General features: G+C 43.1%; 1 protein-coding gene across 7 annotated transcripts in view; it reads right to left on the reverse strand.

The window, feature by feature from the left end:
* Positions 1 to 19,815, reverse strand: part of fhod3b (formin homology 2 domain containing 3b) — a 603,766-nt gene that overhangs the window by 311,770 nt on the left and 272,181 nt on the right. For all 7 annotated transcript variants that reach the window (XM_068055417.1, XM_068055443.1, XM_068055407.1 and 4 more), the window contains exon 5: positions 7,680 to 7,785. In XM_068055417.1, coding sequence (XP_067911518.1) covers positions 7,680 to 7,785 — 106 coding nt within the window. The remainder of the gene's footprint in view (positions 1 to 7,679; positions 7,786 to 19,815) is intronic.

Consider the following 19,815-nt stretch of genomic DNA (forward strand, 5'->3'; position numbering starts at 1 on the left):
CCATCTACTATCAGATTCTCAATAGAGCTGTACTGATCTGAGGTAATACCCTGGCACTGGAAACTATAACATTCCTACATGGCAGGTTTTTTACTTGCTGCCATAGATATAAAAAAAATTTGCATTTATATAGTGCCTTTCACAATCATCAGATGCCCCAAAGCACTTTACAGCCAATGAAGTACTTTTTGAAGTATTAGAATACAGCTACCCAATAATCCCTGGAGTATCTATATGAATGTACATGTTTTGTTTTACCTTTGCATTAACCTAAGAAACTGCTATGCCTTACAGATGCAAATAACATTGGTGTTTAATACACCAGCTTCTTTTACTACCCTTTTCCCAATGAGATATTCAATGGCCAAATGGTACAACAAATAGTTAAAGGACTTTGTGGAAAGGAATGCTGGAAAAGTGAGATAAAATTTGCCTCCCCCGCTCCGGATGAGTAGCATTATAAGGTTAAAGTAAGTGACAGAAATGGCACAGAGCATGTTAGAAGAAAGTGAGGACTGGAAGAATGGATATGAGGCTATGAAAGAACAACTGAAGGGAATTTTGATCAAAATTAACGAGAGGTTCCAATCAAATTGAAGAATTGCGGGAGACACTAAAATCAATACTAAATATAAAACAAAATTTCCGAGATGTCCAAAACAAGATTAATGAGAGAACTAACGAATCGATGAAAAGTAAGGATCAATCTTCTAGGAGTATCATTCATGCTATGTATGGAATTTTCCTGTTGAATCAAATACTAAAAGCATTGACTAATATTGAAAACAATCAAATACCTAACTTTGTGATTGATAAAACAAAAGTTTGGCCTCAGTGTTTAAGCCCTATAAAATGACTCTCAAGTAGAAAATGCCACTTAATTCCTGTGAGTATTCATAATATAACGCAACTACAAGTGAATATTAGCTTACAGCAAGAGGCCCTAGAAGCCATGAAGTTTGGACACCTGATTCCACCTCTATCTCTTAGTCTATCATTGAAAGATCTAGTACTTCCTAGAAACACCTAGTTAACATCGAAAAATTGAAAAAAGCAGTAAACAAATTAAGAGACCACCAGTGATGGGAAGTAGCCTACAATGCTATCGAGCATCCCTAGGCCAGAATGGCCTCAGCAGCCTTACTAATTGCTCAGTGTCTGGTTCTGATAGCCCTAATCAAAGTGATGTGTTATCTGATGTGCTTGATGTGCTGACTGAACCAACGAACCAATAACCTAGAACTGGCATGGTTAATAGAAGGTTGAAAATGAGAGGTGGAATGAAATTTCTTCAAAGTGGGGAATCTGTTAGAAATTAGAAATATGCTACAAAATCAGTTTGGATTCAGTAGAGCATTAGATTAATGCTCCACATTAGATTTTTTTTTTACTGGGAATTGCTTAAGTTTTGTTTCACTGGAAATGAAACTAGTGAAAGAAGTTACCTTAATAAACAGGAGTGAATCATTCCATGGCTCAATAGTTTGATAAGGAATTAGAACAGTTAGTCCAGATGGCTAGCTTTATGAACAGCTCTAAGCATAAATAACAGGCAAATATGAATAATGAGGACCTGAAAGTAGGTTTGAAGGTTGGTGATGGGATGTTTTGAGAGAGTTGTGAAATTGATTATGGGAAACAGCATAGAAAGAGATAAGGGAAGATGCTGTGAGGGTATATTAGATCAAGGACAAAAAGCATGTGCAAGAGCTACAGGGATCCATGGAAGGTGGAATAGAACTGAAGTATGGGCTTTAACTCCATGGTTTAGGGAAAGAACTCAACGAATCATTGGGAATTTTGTATTTATAGGACAAAGTGATCTAGTCAATAATGAGCCCAGATCCATCCCTAAAAAAGGGTATAAGGGAAAAAATTTTGAATGGTTCCAGATGCAGTAGGCAATGGAAAAGAGAACTCTCATAAGAAAATAAGTAGGAGCAGCAGTTGGCCATTCGGCCCCTTAAGCCTGGTCTGCCATTCAATAAGATCATGACTGATCTGATTGTGGCCTGAACTCTACCTTCCTGCCTGCCTCCCTTGTAGATCAACTGTTCTATGGGGAAGAGAATTCCAAAGATTAACAACCCTCAGAGAAGAAATTCCTCCTCATCTCCACCTTTAAAAGGATACCCCTTATTCTGAAACTGTGCCCCCTAATTTTAGATTTCCCTTGTGAGTGGAAACAGCTTCTCAGCATCTACCCTGTCAAGCCCCCTCAGAACCTTATATGTTTCGATAAGGTCACCTCTCATTCTTCTAAACTCCAATGAGCATAGGCCCAACCTGATCAAACTTTCCTCATAAGACAACACCTTCATCCCAGGAATCAGCCCAATGAACCTTCTCTGAGCTGCTTCCAATGCAAGTATATCCCTTCTTAAATAAGGAGGCCAAAACTGTACGCAGTACTCCAGCTGCGGACTCACCAATGCCCTGTACAGTTGTAGCAAGACTTCCCTATTTTTATACTCTATCCCCTTTGCAATAAATGCCAAAATTCCATGTGCCTTCCTAATTACTTGCTGTATCTACATGCAAATTTTTTGTGATTCATGTAAAAGGACACCCAGATCTCTCTCTACTGCAGCACTGTGCAGTCTCTCTCTATGTAAACATTCTGCTTTTCTATTCTTCCTGCCAAAGTGGACAACCTCATATTTTACGAACATATGAATTAGGAGCAGGAGTAGGCCACTCAGCCCCTCGATCCTGCTCCGCCATTCAATAAGATCATGGCTGATCGGGTTGTAACCTTGACTCCACATTCCCACCTATCCCAAATAACCTTTCACGCCCTTGCTTATCAAGAATCTATCTACCTCAAAAATATTTAAAGCCTCTGCTTCCACTGCCTTTTGAGGAAGAGAATTCCAAAGACTCAAGACTATCTGAGAGAAAAAAGTCTCCTCTCTGTCTTAAATGGGTGACCCCTAGTTTTAGAATTTCCCACAAGAGGAAACATCCTTTCCACATCCACCCCTTCAAGATGCCTTAGGATCTCATATGTTTCAATCAAGTCATCTCTTACTCCTCTAAACTCCAGTGGATACAAGCCTAGCCTGTCCAACCTTTCCTCATAAGACAACCCACCCATTCCAGGTATTAGTCTAGTAAACCTTTTCTGAACTGCTTCCAACGTATTTACATCGTTCCTTGTATTAGGAGACTAGTACTGTACACAGTACTCCATATGTGGTCTCACCAGTGCCCTGTATAACTGAAGCATAATCCCCCTACTTTTGTATTCAATTCCCCTCATAATAAACAATAACATCCCATAAGCTTTCCTAATTACTTGCTGAACCTGCATACTAACCTTTTGTAACTCATGTGCTAGGACAGATCCCTCTGCATCTCAGAGCTCTGCAATCTCTCACCATTTAGATAATATGCTTCTTTTTTATTCTTCCTGTCAAAATGGACAATTTCACATTTTCCACATTATACTCCATTTTCCAGATCTTTGCTCAATCTATCTCTATCTCTTCGCAGACACTGTGTCCTCCTCAGAACTTACTTTCCTACCTATCTTTGTATCATCTGCAAATTTGACTACGATACACTTGGTCCCTTTATCCAAGTCATTAATATAGATCATAAATAGCTGAGGTCCCAGCACTGATCCCTGTGGCAGTCCACTAGTTACTGTTTGCCAACCTGAAAATGCACCATTTATCCAGACTTTGTTTCCTGTTAGTTAGCCAATCCTCTATCCATGCTAATATATTACTCCCAACACCATGAGCTCTTATCTTGTGTAGTAACTTTTTATATGGCACCTTATCAATTGCTTTTAGGAAATCCAAATACACAACATCTACTGGTTTCCCTTTATCCACCCTACTTGTTACATCCTCAAAGGACTTGAATAAATTTGTCATACACTATTTCCCTTTCATAAAACCATGTTGACTCTGCTAGATTGCATTATGGTTTTCTAAATGTCCAGATACTTCTTCCTTATTAATGGATTCTAGCATTTTTCCAATGACAGATGTCAGGCTAACTGGCCTATAGTTTCCTGCTTTGTGTCACCAACACCCCCTCCCCCCACCCCTTTCTTGAATAGAGGTGTTACATTTGTGGATTTCTAATCTGCTGGGACCTTTTCCAGAATCTAGCAAATTTTGGAAGATTACAACCAATGCATCCACCATCTCTGCAGACACTTCTTTTAAGACCCTAGGATTCAGGCCATCAGGTCTAGGGGACTTGTCCTTTAGTCCTATTAGTTTTCCTAGTACTTTTTCTCCAGTGATAGTGATTGTTTTAAGTTCTGCCCTCCCTTTTGGCTCCATTTTCTTCTATTCTTGGAATGCTTTTCGTGTCTTCTACTGTGAAGACAGATACAAAATACTTGTTCAAAGTCTCTTCCATTTCTTTGTTTCCTATTATTAATTCCTCAGTTTCATCCTCCAAGGGGCCAACACTTACTTTATCTACTCTCTTCCTTTTTTCCTTGAGGGTGGATCCAGGCTGACTTCAGTCTAACACTCTTAGATAGTTCAAGGAACACTTCAAGAAGAAGCAAGGCACTGAGAAGTGAAGAGAGAGAAGAGCTTTTCGTGGATTACAGCCATCCTGCCTGACCTGGACCGGTACTCGCTACTTGTCAAGGTCATATGTATAACAAGCGTGTTAAAACCTTCTTAAACTCTAATTAAACTCAACATACCCACCATTTTAATTGCTTAATTGAAATAATGACAAATCATGCTTACATTAAAAACACAACATATTTAGTCAATATTATAATGTAGGAAATGCAGCAGCCAATTTGTGCACAGCAGTTCCCACACACAGCGATGCGATAATGACCAGTTAATTTTTTTTTTGTGATGTTGTTTGAGGGATAAATATTGGCTAGGACATCAGGGATAACACCCCTTCTCTTCTTCGAAACAGTGCTGTGAAATTTTTTGCGTCCACCTGAGAGTGCAGACGAGGCCTATGTTTAACATCTCATCCAAAAGACGGCACCTCCGACAGTGCTGCACTCCCTCAGTTCTGTACTGGGAATGTCAGCCTTGATTGTTGTACTCAAGTCCTGGAGCAGCACCTGAACTCAGAACTCTCTGAATCAGGGCAAAAGTGCTACTAACTGAGCAACGGCTGACATTTAATTTAAGTAACAGTATATTTGTTTCTATTTAACATGTAATAGTACTTTTTTAAATATCAATCAGGAGGGCTTCTTCACCACGACCCCAGCCACCCCCCCACCCCCCCGCACCACCCACAACCATTCTGGGGAACCAGTCCACTGTGTCATTAATCTGGCCAAGACGTACCTGCTCTCCATGCCAGGTGTAATTAGGATCCGACTGCATATCCAGTGTTGCCGAGACAATGGGACAACTGATTGGTGAGTGGGGTGATGCAGATGCAAACTATTTAGATAAAATGGCAGCTCCAATGAGGTGTAACTGAAGTAGTACTTTTCAGATTTTTTTTGTATATATTGATCATGTTGTTAATGGCAGACTTGGAATATTAAAGATTCTTCCATCAACAATATCAAAAACTGATATGGCGCTCCTTTCGTTATATTAGAAGGACCAGGTCATAGAGAATTATACAATAGGTATTAAGAATAGGCTTCAAGAACAATGCCAAGAGACTCTTGATTGATTGGGCACAATCCATGTCCTATATTTCTGAGTCTCCAGATCATAAGCGTTTGGTTCAGGAAGAGAATCAAGTCATGGCCTTCAGTTTATATAGTTTCTTATTACATTGTTTAAGTGCTTATTTGATGTGGGGGAGAGGAGTGGAGGTGAGGGTCTGTCAGTCACCTACACCTTTCTTTGATGTAAACTGTAACTGCAGGAAAATATAGAATTCTCTTAATAGTCAGCCTATCAACAATTTTCATCACGCACATCAAAGGGGAGGGAAACACTATATATAAAAGCACTTCCCATCATAGCAACATTCTCAAAGAACTACAGTCCATGAATTAATAACAACTCTCCAGCAGCTAGTCTCAAACAGTGGTCCAATCTTACAGTCCTGCTGATGCTCAGAAATGATCCAAGCTTCGCTCCCATAGTTCAGGGTCGCATCAGAATCTCTAGATGTTCTTGCCTGCAACTCTGTCAGTCGTCTATTGACATAGATTTATCTGAGCCTCCAGCAGGAAAGACATAGTTCGATGAACACAAAGCTTTTCCAGCACTGGGCGGATAAAACAAATAATAACCAGAGGCATCACAGACCAAATATAAATAAAAACATTCTGCAGCATGGATAAATCATCCAATTGGCAGCAAAATGTAGATCTTCTGGTAATTTTTCCCCCTGAATGTGGCCCATTGGGTCCAGCAGAAAGGAAAACACAAACCATATTGTTTTTAACTCATCACTCATTTTTAACAAGACCTGTAAGAGCTCATTACTTCCATGCCCTGTCACTGCTTGCTTGTGTGTGTTTGTGTGTGTGTGTGTGTATATGAGAGAGAGAGAGAGAGAGAAAGGGTGAAGCATAAAGAGGTAGAGATGAAGAGAGGGGAAGAGAGGGGGAGGGTGGAGAAAGCAGGAAAGAGTGAGGGGGGAAGAGAACAAGCAAGAGCTGTGTGTAACAGCAATAACTTGCATTTATATAGCACCTTCAATGTAGGAAAATGTCCCAAGACACTTAAGAAGAGCGACACCAAGAAAGCATTTTTGACACTGAGTCACAGAAGCAGATATCAGGACAGATGTCCACAAACTTAGTCAATGAGGTAGGTTTTAAGGAGTGTCTTAAATGAGGATTGAGAGGTGAAGCATTGGAAAGGTTTAGAGAAGGAATTCCAAATTTTAGGGTCAATGCAGCTAAAGCACAGCCACCAACGGTAGACCGATTAAAATAGGGGATGCTGAAGAGGCCTGAATTGGAGAAGCGCAGAGATCGCAAAGGCCTGGAGGAGATTACAGAGATAGGGTGGGGCGAGGCCACAGAGGGAATAGAAAACAAAGGTGAGAATCTTATAACTGATGCTGATATTTTAACATTTTTAAATCAGCCAAGAGCATCTGTGACCATCAAGGTTATTGAGATTTGCCTTCAGAAAAGCTCAAAACTTTAAATGTTTATCACTGCACTATACAGATCTCCTTTGTGTCACCAGAACTTCATACAGAACTGCATGTAGTCACAGGAGATTCAACATAAGATAGAAGTAGGACAGCTCAATGGGGGGGCATTCCTGCGCATTTCATTACTTTGCCATGTATTGGTTAACTGCAGGACACAATTCTGATATGAATATTCAAGGAAGCTCCAAAGATTAATAGCAAAATCATTTTATAGAATATTTTCATACCATTACAGTATCAAGATAGACTGCCACCCGGGCAGAACAGAATTTGGGGAGGTGGAAATTGTTCTGTGGCAAGACCATTGCAGCGTGCTGTCAGCAGATGCTTACATGTTCTTCTTACATGGCCTCTATGGAGGGAGCTAAAGTAAAATTAGCAAAGCCTCTATATATTAGACTGGCTACAGGGAGACTACCCTACTTAATAGATCAACTCCAACCACAAAGGCCTCATGCCAAAGCTTGGCCAGACTGCGTCTGCTGAAACCACCAGAGAGCGAGGTCTGCACAAGCTCTGGCACAAAGTGAGTGAAAAGAAATAAACCATGCGTTTCCTTTCGAAAGCACTGAGACAGCAGGGAATGCATTGCTTACCTCTCAGGATGTAGTTCTGGTAGTTCTGGTCTGCTTCTGCTCCTACTTTTATCAAACATGTCAGACCCTCAGCAACGACGAACTCATGAACCAAATCCTTGTCGTCCTAATGGGATTAAAGCACAACACTGAGGTTAATGTGCTAGGAAAATACTTACTATTGTTCTACACAAATATTAACAGAAATAGTTCCATATTCTACTTTGCATGCGTGGTAATGAAACAATAGCAGTAACAGCAGCAAAACTCAAGACACGTCTGAGAAGGAACTCTCTCTACATTGCCACAGCAATTTGTTTCAGTCCCACCCTCAGAAGAGCAGCCCAGTGTAAAAAGTTTGACCTTCCATTAAGTTTATTCTGAGGGTCTCTATAGGTAACCTTGCCAATTAATGCTAAATTACAGACAACATTGCGCTGTGGACTCAGCCCTTCTAAAAACTGAATTGCGAATGGCAAACAGGAACAGCTTGCATTTATGCAGTGCCCTTACATGCTACAACATATCAAAGTGCTTCACAGGAGCATTATCAAGCAAAATCTGACACCAAGCCACACAAGGAGAGATTAGCTCAGATGACCAAAAGCTTGGTAAAAAGAGATGGGGTTTAAAGAATGTCTTAAAGGAGGAAAGACAAATAGAGGGGCAGAGAGGTTAGGGAGGGAATTCCAGACCGTAGGGACTTGACGCTAAAGACATGGCCATCGATGGTGGAGCCATTAAAACTGGGGATGCGCAGGAGGCCAGAACTGGAGGAATGCAGAGATCTTAGGAGTGTTGTAGGGCTGGAGAAGAGTACAGAGATGGGAAGGTGCAAACCCATGGGAGATGTCTGAAAACAAGTATTAGACTTTTAAAACTTGGGCTTTGCTTGACCAGGAAACAATGTAGTGCAGCAAAAACAGGAGTGACAGGCGATGGGATTTGGTTCAAGTTTGGATACAGATAGCAGCATTTTGAACGACGCAACTGGACTCGGAGATGTTATCTTTTGTCAAAACTACAGGGATGCAACAGCATCAATTTACAGTGTCACATATTTACCTCCACACACCAATCAGACCAGCAGCACCCTCCAACGATGAGCCCTGATTAAAACGTACCATGCCACATAATTATAATCTCCATATAGTCTACACAACAAACTCAAAACACATTTCTGTTCTTAAAGAAAGAAACGATTCCTTCATCCCTCATTGTACACTATTAATTTCTCCAAAAGTAAAATGACAGCAGCTCGCCAGTGCTAACTACATGACAGAGGGAAATCATGGAATAATGAGCATTTGGGAAGAGTTACAAGCAGCAAACCCAATGAAGGACCAGTGGCACCACAGAGCATTAAAGTGAAAACAAGGCTGTAACTATTATCTCACAACCTCAGATTCCACTGGTGCTTTATAATCTGGCCAGTCCGCATGTTGCTTCTTATATACAGTACAGCTCTCATTTTAAGTCAGCTTTAATTTGATTTGGGGTCCATTTTTACAATACAGCAGTGACCAGGGTATCAACACTGATCACATTAATCATGAATAATCTGCAATCAATGACAATAAAATAAAATCTGTTATATACAAGCATAAGCTTTGATCTTGAAGTTTTAAAATAAACTGAATAAATATTAATGAATTTCCTAGAAATACCTTGGCCCATTTTGGAAGTATTTGAGTTACTAATAATTAATAACTGTACCTCAAAACCATTGAGTGGACACTGGGCATTACATAAGATAAGGCAAACTCAATTCTAACTACAAATCACATTTTTGCGAGAGATTTGAAAATCCTTCCATTTCCTCTTGGTCAGCTTGGTTTCCCTAGTCCTTGCATCACCATGTCTGAGACACCAGGTAAGCGGCAACTGGAAGGTGTACCTGCAGCCGTGTACCATTGCTGCCCTGAGCAGACTGCAGCATTTAGCATTTGCAACAATCTTCAGCCAGAAGTGCAGAGTGGATGATCCATCTCAGCCTCCTCCTGAAGTCCCCAGCATCACACATGCCAGTCTTCAGCCAATTCGATTCAATCCGCGTGATATCAAGAAACGACTGAAGGCACTGGATACTGCAAAGGCTATGGGCCCTGACAACATTCTGGCAATAGTACTGAAGACCTGTGCTCCAGAACTTGCTGCGCCCCCAGCAAAGCTGTTCCAGTACAGCTACAACACTGGCATTTACCTGGCAATGTGGAAAATTGCCCAAGTATGTCCTGTACACAAAAAGCAGGACGAATCCAACCCGGCCAATTACCGCCCCATCAGTCTACTCTTGATCATCAGTAAAGTGATGGAAGGTGTCGTTGACAGTGCTATCAAGCAGCACTTGCTTAGCAATAACCTGCTCAATGACGCTCAGTTTGGGTTCCGCCATGGCCACTCAGCTCCTCACCTCATTACAGCCTTGGTTCAAACATGGAAAAAGTGGTTGAACTCAAGAGGTGAGGTGAGAGTGACTGCCCTTGACATCGAGGCAGCATTTGACAGAGTATGGCATCAAGGAGCCCCAGCAAAACTGTAGTCAATGGGAATAAGGGGGGAAACACTCCGCTGGTTGGAGCCATACCTAGTGCAAAGGAAGATAGTGGTGGTTGATGGAGGTCAATTATCTCAGCTCCAGGACATGACTGTAGGAGTTCCTCAGGGTAGTGTCCTATGCCCAACCACCTTCAGCTGCTTCATCAATGACATTCCTTCAATCATAAAGTCAGAAGTGGGGATGTTCGCTGATGGTTGCACAATGTTCAGTACCATTCGTTACTCCTCAGATACTGAAGCAGTCCGTGTAGAAATGCAGCAAGACCTGGACAATATCCAGGCTTGGGCTGAGAAGTGGCAAGTAACATTCGCGCCACACAAGTGGAAGGCAATGACTATCCCAAACAAGAGAGAATCTAACCATCTCCCATTGACATTCAATGGCATTACGATCGCTGAATCCCCCAACATCAACATCCTGGGGGTTACCATTGACTAGAAACTGAACTGGAGTAGCCATATAAATACTGAGGTATAAGAGCAGGTCAGAGACTAGGAATCCTGCGGCGAGTAACTCACTTCCTGACTCCCATCAGCCTGTCCACCATCTACAAATCATGAGTGTGATGGAATGCGCTCCACTTGCCTGGATGGGTGCAGCTTCAACAACACTCAAGAAGCTCAACACCATCCAGGACAAAGCAGCCCACTTGATTGGCAGCCCATCCACAAACATTCACTCCCTCCACCACCGACGCACAGTGGCAGCAGTGTGTACCATCTACAAGATGCAATGCAGCGACGCACCAAGGCTCCTTAGATTACACCTTCCAAACCCATGGTCTGTACCACCTAGAAGGACAAGGGCAGAAGCTGCATGGCAACACCACCACTTGCAAGTTCCCCTCCAAGTCACACACCATTCTGGCTTGGAACTATATTGCCATTCCTTCATTGTCGCTGGGTCAAAATCCTGGAATTCCCTTCCTAACAGCATTGTGGGTGTACCTACCTCACATGGACTGCAGTGGTTCAAGAAGGTGGCTCACCACCACCTTCTCAAGGGCAGTTAGTGATGGGCAATAAATGCTGCATAGCCAGCGATGCCCACATCCCATGAATGAATAAGAAAAAACTAGATGCATGATCAGCCCAAAGACAAGTTTAATGTAGTTTCCCTCCCCCTCTCAAAGACATTTGCCTCTGACAACCACATAAAACCCACAGGTTAGGAGGACATATATATGACCTCTACTTTGGATTTTATATCTACTTGTACACTGGTAAGTACACTTGCTAACGTGTTGAAATATCCTTTTAGTTAACTCATGTTTCCTAGTTGTCTGGTAAGAAATTCAGATAGTTCTCTTTTGTTGAACTTCAAGTGTCCCCTGTGATGTAAAGTCCTTTCTTCTCTTTTTCTTCAGTGGGATCCATCGTGGATCACTCCCTGTCTACATTACTCCAGCCACTAAGAAGGATACACAAGACCCATGGACTAAACAACTCTGTCAATTTGCTTTCCAATCCAGACTGCATACATTTGCTTTTGATCACAGCAATGCTTCAGAGATTGGGAATCCTACGATGTGGAATAATCACATGCCTGAATCTGCGTCACATCATTAGAGGGTGCTGGGCAAAAGAAAAACATTGCAACATAGTACCACTTTGCAAGTGATACCAATGAGCAGAGTTGCAAGGTCTAGCCAAGTAGTTTTACTGACAATATTTACACAACTCTGTGCGTCAAACTTGTGTTAAACATTTTATTCTTTAGTGTCAAGTTGAACAGAATCACAGTCCTTGGCCCTAAATATTACAGCTCATTTAAGTTAGACAATGAACTGTTGTTCACAATCCCACACAATCCCTTCTCATCTCATTAAGCACTATTTGCAGTGTATTAGTTAAATACTCAAACAGATTCAGGCAAATATTTGATTAGTTAATGGAAGATGCAGCAGCACTTGAAAGAACCGGGTAGAATGTCCAAGGGCAGGCGCATCAAGCACACAGTTTTCTTCAATCTGCTTTTGAACAAACTTGCAATAAAAGAGAGCATTTTTTGCAAGGGTTATGATCTACAATCAATTCAGGCAATTGCATCACAAATCATCTGACAAATGCTGATTTCACCAGCTGAGGTCCTTTCATCAATATTTGGACACATTTAGATTAAGCCTGGTAGCTGCAGCAGGCATTGCCCCCAAACAGAACCCCAGTACACTGAAACTTCAATCCTCCTGTGCTGGAGAGCTCTGCACACTCTCGCTAACAATTTAATTGCTCCCAGCAGTGAAACTTTAAATATTTAGGCAGTATCGGCCTTGCCTAAACATTTAAATTGATTGCAGGTAGCTTCAAAGTGTCCAGGGAGTTCAAGGGAAAATTGTAATGAGGTTATACTGAGGCGGTGTCAACCACAAGCGCTGCAAGATCGGCTCATCACTTCTCTGGAATCCTGTCTCAATTTGGATTCACTTCAGAGTTGGTAAAGAGTGGAAACTATATTACACCGAATCAAAGTTGTGCTAAATTTTTTAAAACCATAGATTCTCGGGATATGTCTGTTGCTGGCAAGACTGATGTTTATTGCCCATCCTAGTTGCCTGTGAGAAAATGGTAATGGACTTTCTTGAACTGGTCAACTACACTACTACCTCTCTTAACCCCTCCACTCTAATTTTCTCATACTTCTTATCTGATGTCCATTACTGGATGAGCAGACATTTTCTCCAACTAAATATTGAGAAAACTGAAGCCATTGCCTTCGGTCTCCACCATAACTGTGTTCCCTAACCACCAACTCCATCTTTCTCCCTGGCAACTGTCTTGAGGCTTAACCAAACCATGCGCAACTTTGGTCTCCCATTTGACACTGAAATGAGCTTCCAACCACATATCTGCACCACCACCAAGGCTTACTACTTCCACTTCCACAACTGCCTCAGTGGCTGAAACCCTCATCTGTGCCTGTGTTACTTCTGGACTTGACAATTCCAATGGCTTTCTGGCCAACCTCCTTTTTTTTTTAAACAGTACATAAATTTGAACTCATATGCTGCCCGTATCCGAACTCATACCAAGTCTCATTCACTCATCATCCTTGTGCTCACTGACCTACATTGGCTCCCTGTCTGGTAACATGTCAATTTTAAATTCTCATCCTTGTTCTCACTTCCCTCCATGGCCTTGGACCTCTCTATGTCTGTAACCTTCTCAGGCCCTACAAGTTTTTGAGATCTTTGCACTCCTCCAATGCATCCTTGATTTTAAAATCACTCCACAATTGGCGGCCATGCCTTCAGCTGCCTTGGCCCTAAGCTCTGGAAATCCCTCCCTAGACCACTCCGCCCTTTACCCTGCTCTCCTCCTGGAAGATGTTTCTTATAACCTACCCCTTTGTCCAGGCTTTCAGTCATGTGTCCTCAATCCCATGCGGCTCAGTGCCAAAGTTTATTTGGCAACACTCCTGCGAAGCGCCTGGTGACGCTTTACAATATTACACACGCTATATAAATGCAAGTTGTTGTTGTTGTTGTTGCTGCTGCAACCAGTGCGGTGAATCTTTATTTACAAAGTCAAGAGAAACAAAAGGATGCTTAAAAAAAGGGACGATTTTCAATTCAATCTGAACTTTTTCCACTGGAGCAGAAACATTCAGAGTTTTTAGAACCATAGTCTGCCTGCTGCAGACCTGGCTTGTGCGGCAGCTAAAATGGAAATTGCCAACTTGGATAATATCTGGGTAGCCATAGCAGCATCTTCACCAGCTCTCATCATACGGAGAAGGTATCTTTCCCTGTCCTGGATACTAAACATGAAACGCTCTCCAATGTGATTGAAGATTTCAGTATCAATTGAAGCTCAAAGCAATGCCAGACAAAATCAAATTCCAAGTCAAAGGTGCTAGCCAATCCCCACTTAACATAGGGTCAGGCAACTGAAGATGTTTCCACCTCAAATGTCATCCTGGAACTCCATGGGGCTACTTCATGGCTCCAAGGAAATTAGAATTTCCATTTTTTGAAAAAGAAACATAAGGATGTTCTTTAGATTGAAGTTCACCCTCAATGATTTTTGTTTCTGTAGTGTTTGTTGAGATGGCGGCTGCATTATTCCTCTGAAATTTAGCAGAAAGTAGAAATTTCCATGTGTTTAGAAGGCAGCTATTTGGATCGAAATGTCCATAACCAGTGTCCCAAAGGCAGTAGAATGAAACCTCAATTAACAAGGGGGACTACGCAATGGGTCATGAATATTGGCAGATATTAGTGTCAACTGATACTTAGAAGCTGATTTTAACCGTGCCCAAGAAATTCAGTGGCCAGCTGATTAAAATGGACACCATGACCTACCCCCTCCAGCCCTCTTTGGGTTGCAGAGGACTTGACAGTTTGCTGTCTACCTTGGCCTCCAGCCATATGATTTCCACCAAGAATTAAAATTGGACCTTTAATCTGATACATTAAGCTTTTAAGCACCTGACTGGTCTAGTTAGGGAATCAAAACTCTCATTAGACCATTTTCAGAGTGAGCCTAGACATTATGGATGAATACTTGACATGCAAAATAACTGGCCTGCCTAACGCTGTTATGTATAACAAATGAGGAATTTGTCCATTTCTAAGTCTTATTCTGGAAAGAAAGGCTGGCATCTGGCTCCAGCAGGCCTCATGGACTCTCAGCCCCTGCTCCATAAGGGCCTCACGGACTCTCTGCCCCCTGCTCCAGCAGGCCTCACAGACTCTCTGCCCCCTGCTCCAGCAGGCCTCACAGACTCTCTGCCCCCTGCTCCAGCAGGCCTCACAGACTCTCTGCCCCCTGCTCCAGCAGGCCTCACAGACTCTCTGCCCCCTGCTCCAGCAGGCCTCACAGACTCTCAGCCCCTGCTCCAGCAGGCCTCACAGACTCTCAGCCCCTGCTCCAGCAGGCCTCACAGACTCTCAGCCCCTGCTCCAGCAGGCCTCACAGACTCTCAGCCCCTGCTCCAGCAGGCCTCACAGACTCTCAGCCCCTGCTCCAGCAGGCCTCACAGACTCTCAGCCCCTGCTCCAGCAGGCCTCACAGACTCTCAGCCCCTGCTCCAGCAGGCCTCACAGACTCTCAGCCCCTGCTCCAGCAGGCCTCACAGACTCTCAGCCCCTGCTCCAGCAGGCCTCACAGACTCACTGCTCCAACTTGCCTCATGGACTGTTAGAACTGCATGGCTAGTAAACTTTACTAGATACCACAGATCCATATAACTATTCATTCCGAAGAAGGGTCACTGACCCGAAATATTAACTCTGCTTCTCTCTCCACAGATGCTGCCAGACCTGCTGAGTATTTCCAGCATTTCTTGTTTGTATTTCTAACTATTCATTCTGTTGGAAACGGAACACAGAGCCTGTGAAAAATAATTTTAAAATGCTATTTTAGTTGACTTCAACAAAACTTAGTCCAAAATGGCATGAAAAGCTTTACAGATTACTAAGCTTCACTGTAGTTTAACTACACATCACAATCCAGGCTGTCAAAGTTAAATTCAGAATGCAAGAATGCATGGACAACTTACACAATTTCAGGTTAATCTGTCACCTCTCAGATATCTGGCACTGGCTCTCTGAACTCTGACCCCTGTCTAGGTCACCTGCAGGAGTTCCTCACTGAGGCTCTGTCACATTCTTCCCCTCACCTATTTTCAGAGATGCTTGAGGGTGAAAGCAGGTGACTGCAACAGTCAGGCATCCCCCTGCTGCACTTGCTTTTCAAAATTCCAGATGGCGATATAACCTTTGAATTCAGCCCATCTGTCACAGGGAGAGGAGACAGTTTTAACCAGGTTTCAATTATTTGCTTTCTGCTGTTCAACAGCAGGCTGCAAGGTTCCACATAAAATTTGATGGTCCTCCCATCAGATCCAATAAACCTCGCATACCCAATATCTAAATCGCAACTGGTTACTAACCAATGTGAGCTGCCAAAGTAATAAACACTTTAATCTTCTTCTTCTTGGGCCTCCTTGTCTCGAGAGACAATGGGTAAGCGCCTGGAGGTGGTCAGTGGTTTGTGAAGCAGCGCCTGGAGTGGCTATAAAGGCCAATTCTCGAGTGACAGACTCTTCCACAGGTGCTGCAGATAAAATTGGTTGTCGGGACTGTTACACAGTTGGCTCTCCCCTTGCGCTTCTGTCTTTTTTCCTGCCAACTGCTAAGTCTCTTCGACTCACCACTCTCTAACCCCACCTTTATGGCTGTCCGCCAGCTCTGGCGATCACTGGCAACTGACTCCCACGACTTGTGATCAATTTTACAGGACTTCATGTTGCGTTTGCAGACGTCTTTAAGGCAGAGACATGGACGGCCGGTGAGTCTGATACCAGTGACGAGCTCGCTGTACAATGTGTCCTTGGGGATCTTGCCATCTTCCATGCGGCTCACATGGCCAAACCATCTCAAGCGCCGCTGGCTCAGTAGGGTGTATATGCTGGGGATGTTGGCCACCTCGAGGAAATCTGCGTTGGAGACACGCTCATGCCACCTGATGCCAAGTATTCTCTGGAGGCAGCGAAGACAGAATGAATTGAGACGTCGCTCTTGGCTGACATACGTTGTCCAGGCCTCGCTGCCGTAGAGCAAGGTACTGAGGCCACAGGCTTAATACACTCGGACTTTTGTGTTCCGTGTCAGTGCACCATTTTCCCACACTCTCTTGGCCAGTCTGGACATAGCAGTGGACGCCTTTCCCATCAGCTTGTTGATTTCTGCATCGAGAGACTGGTTACTGGTGATAGTTGAGCCCAGGTAGGTGAACTCTTGAACCACTTCCAGAGCATGATCGCCGATACTGATGGATAATAATCACAGCAAAATACACCTTCATGCTGGTATCAGAGTTTTAAAAAAATGTTTTAAAAGCCACATTTCAGCAAGGAGAGTGGTGAAAGCTGTAACCAGCATTAGCATCGCTGAGATGGTTGGGGGATGGAAATTATGCAGCGTCCTCATATCTCCTGATTCCAATCCAGCAATCTCCACTGGAATTGACTGACCTCCATTGCTGAAGCTTGCACAAAGAATTGGGCATGTTCCATAGTCAAGCTGGCACCCATGGAGAGAAAGGGAGGGCACACCAGGAAAGACCAAAAGGGGAAGAAAAACATTCACTGTCTAGAGGCTTCCCGCACAGTCTGTCCATAAACCACTCTGCTCCTCACTTGAAAGGACCAACTATGTTTGGATACAGCTGTGCAGGCCCTTACTATTCTCTGGAATTGGGGCGGCGCAGGAGTTAAAATACCGACATCAATAATAATCCATCGAAAACTGGCCCCTCAATTAAAATTGAGACCAATCTTTCAAGAAAGCTGCATTGCAGAAGCAGTTAACTTTCTATTCCAGCTTTTGATCCAGCTGGATGATTAGGTGGGAAAAATTCCCTTATAAAGCATTCAGTCTGGGTACTGTTCATTTATTTGTGTGTGAGCCTCGATATTGAGTGCCAGCAGGATGTCGTACAGGCTTATACCCAAATTACATGTAGCTCTATGGTATGGACTCTCATCCAGCAGATAACTGTGGAAAAGGCAGGGAAACACATCTCAGAGCATCACTGCAGCCAGCAGACCCAGGAGACATTTGTTTCATCACCATATTCAAACCCATATCCTCTGCACTCCAGAAACCACTTTACCCTTCATATGGTTCAAGCACGCATACTTCAGAGCTAGAATGCATCCTAGGCCATTACAGCCTCTCAAGTTGAGTGTCCTTCCGGAGGGAAACAAGAGGAGAAAATGCCCCTATGAATTTTCTCCTGGTTCGCTCGAAGATGACTCTGGGAGGTCATTTTTTTTTTTCATTAATTCTGGAGACCCCAGAATAATCAGAGATGGCTGGCATCCTCAGCAATGTCATAATGTTCAATGCTCTGTCTAAGCTGTGTTCACTTACTACAGTCAGGCCACAGTACAGCTGATCTCCAAACTCAGTCAAGGAGAGGAAAAATCAGCCAAGATCCTTGCTCTGGATGCCATCATGGCACTGTCTGAACTGCAAATGGTGGGTCGAAAGAGAACTAGGCTTTGCAGTAGTGGTCTCCAGCACAAGTTTGTATTAAAAGGAATGTCACTTTAACAGTCTGTAGGAATGGCTAGTTGGGGCATGGATAGGTCACTGGTACTGCAGGAGCTATGTTCTGAGGTTGGGGTTAAAGCTTTAATTTGCATATAACCACTTTGTTTTTTTATCCCCCTTTAGCCTTATGAAGTGCAAATAGATGTTTCATTCCTCAATACTGAGCAAAGAATTTACCAAAGTGGAGCTCTAGAGAGTGGGATTGACTGAACTATTAGATCTGCCAGCAGTGATAGGGAATTGATTGGGGTGAAATGATGGGGCAAAAAATAATAGTTCAGAAAGCCAGTCAAAGAAACACAGCATTCTGGAGGAGAGTTAGGGCTGAAGAAGGCTGAAGAGGAGGAAGTGGTTGGGGGGTGGGGGGGGGGTGGAAATAAGGGATGGAGGGCAAGAATTTAGAACTGAAGGCACTGGGTGATGGAGAGCCAGAGTATGTCAGCAAGAACAGCTGTGATAGAAGGTTTTAGGGAGGGACAGGATACCTGTGGCAGAGTTTTGGACAAGTTGAAGTTTATGAAAAGTGAAGTATAGCAGGTGAGGACAGCAGTGGAGTTGTTGACGAGGTACCAAAAGAAATTCAGTTCAACGGGGCTGAGGCAATCGACTAGCAGCAATCTTCCATTACATGAGTCTATAATTTTCAGGTCTCCCTAGTCGGAGAAAGATGCACGTTCCAATAATGGTACACCTGATCATTCATGTCCTTCTCCCCATCCACCGGAAACACCTGTGGGAGGTTTCAAGCCCAAGTAACAATAACATGGGCTGCAGCCAGAGCTGCTAAATCATGAGAAGTAGTGGTCTCCTCTCCACATGCCCATTCAACCACAACTACTATGCCCATCCCAATAGGGGCAATTTACAAACTCCTTACTATCTACCCAAATTCCACTAAGCCCTGTTCAACCTCATACCTAGTCAGCAGTTTGTCCTGACCTTACCTCAACATTCATCCTGGAGCCATCTTCCAAAAGACAACCATCTCTGCTACATGTACATATTGCACACATTACTTATAGACACCTGTATATTACCCAAGAGCACAATACAACTTTACCCAAAACAGATCATGATGAAGAAGATCAGGACAATCTGAATAAACAAATATTCAAACATCTCTACACTTGTGAACAAGATGGGGTTCAAATGATTAAAAATAAACCTGTGTATGCGCGAGTCATTCAAGACCAAATCATAAAAGGTAAGCAGTTAGTATAATTATTTGTTTTGCAAGTTAATGAGGTGGGAGATGGCAAGTTCGACAATGTTTGAGGAGTGGGTGTCACTTCCTGCCAACTAGAGTCACAAGGATTGTTGGCATCCAGAAAGACCAGGGATCCAGAGGACCAATCCACCAACTCCCCACACACTCTGCTGCTTTTGCAACTTTCCGCCAGAAGGGGTGTTGGGATATGTCTGTATGAATATTGATGAGGTATCACATTTACATGAGTGATGACAATGCATCAAATAACCACCCATGGTTTATACTTTAACACTGGGTGCAAGGATGCATGTGAGTTGCTGACATCCAG

Source organism: Heterodontus francisci, chromosome 2 (genome assembly GCF_036365525.1).
Source record: "Heterodontus francisci isolate sHetFra1 chromosome 2, sHetFra1.hap1, whole genome shotgun sequence".
In the NCBI taxonomy this organism is placed as follows: Eukaryota; Metazoa; Chordata; class Chondrichthyes; order Heterodontiformes; family Heterodontidae; genus Heterodontus; species Heterodontus francisci.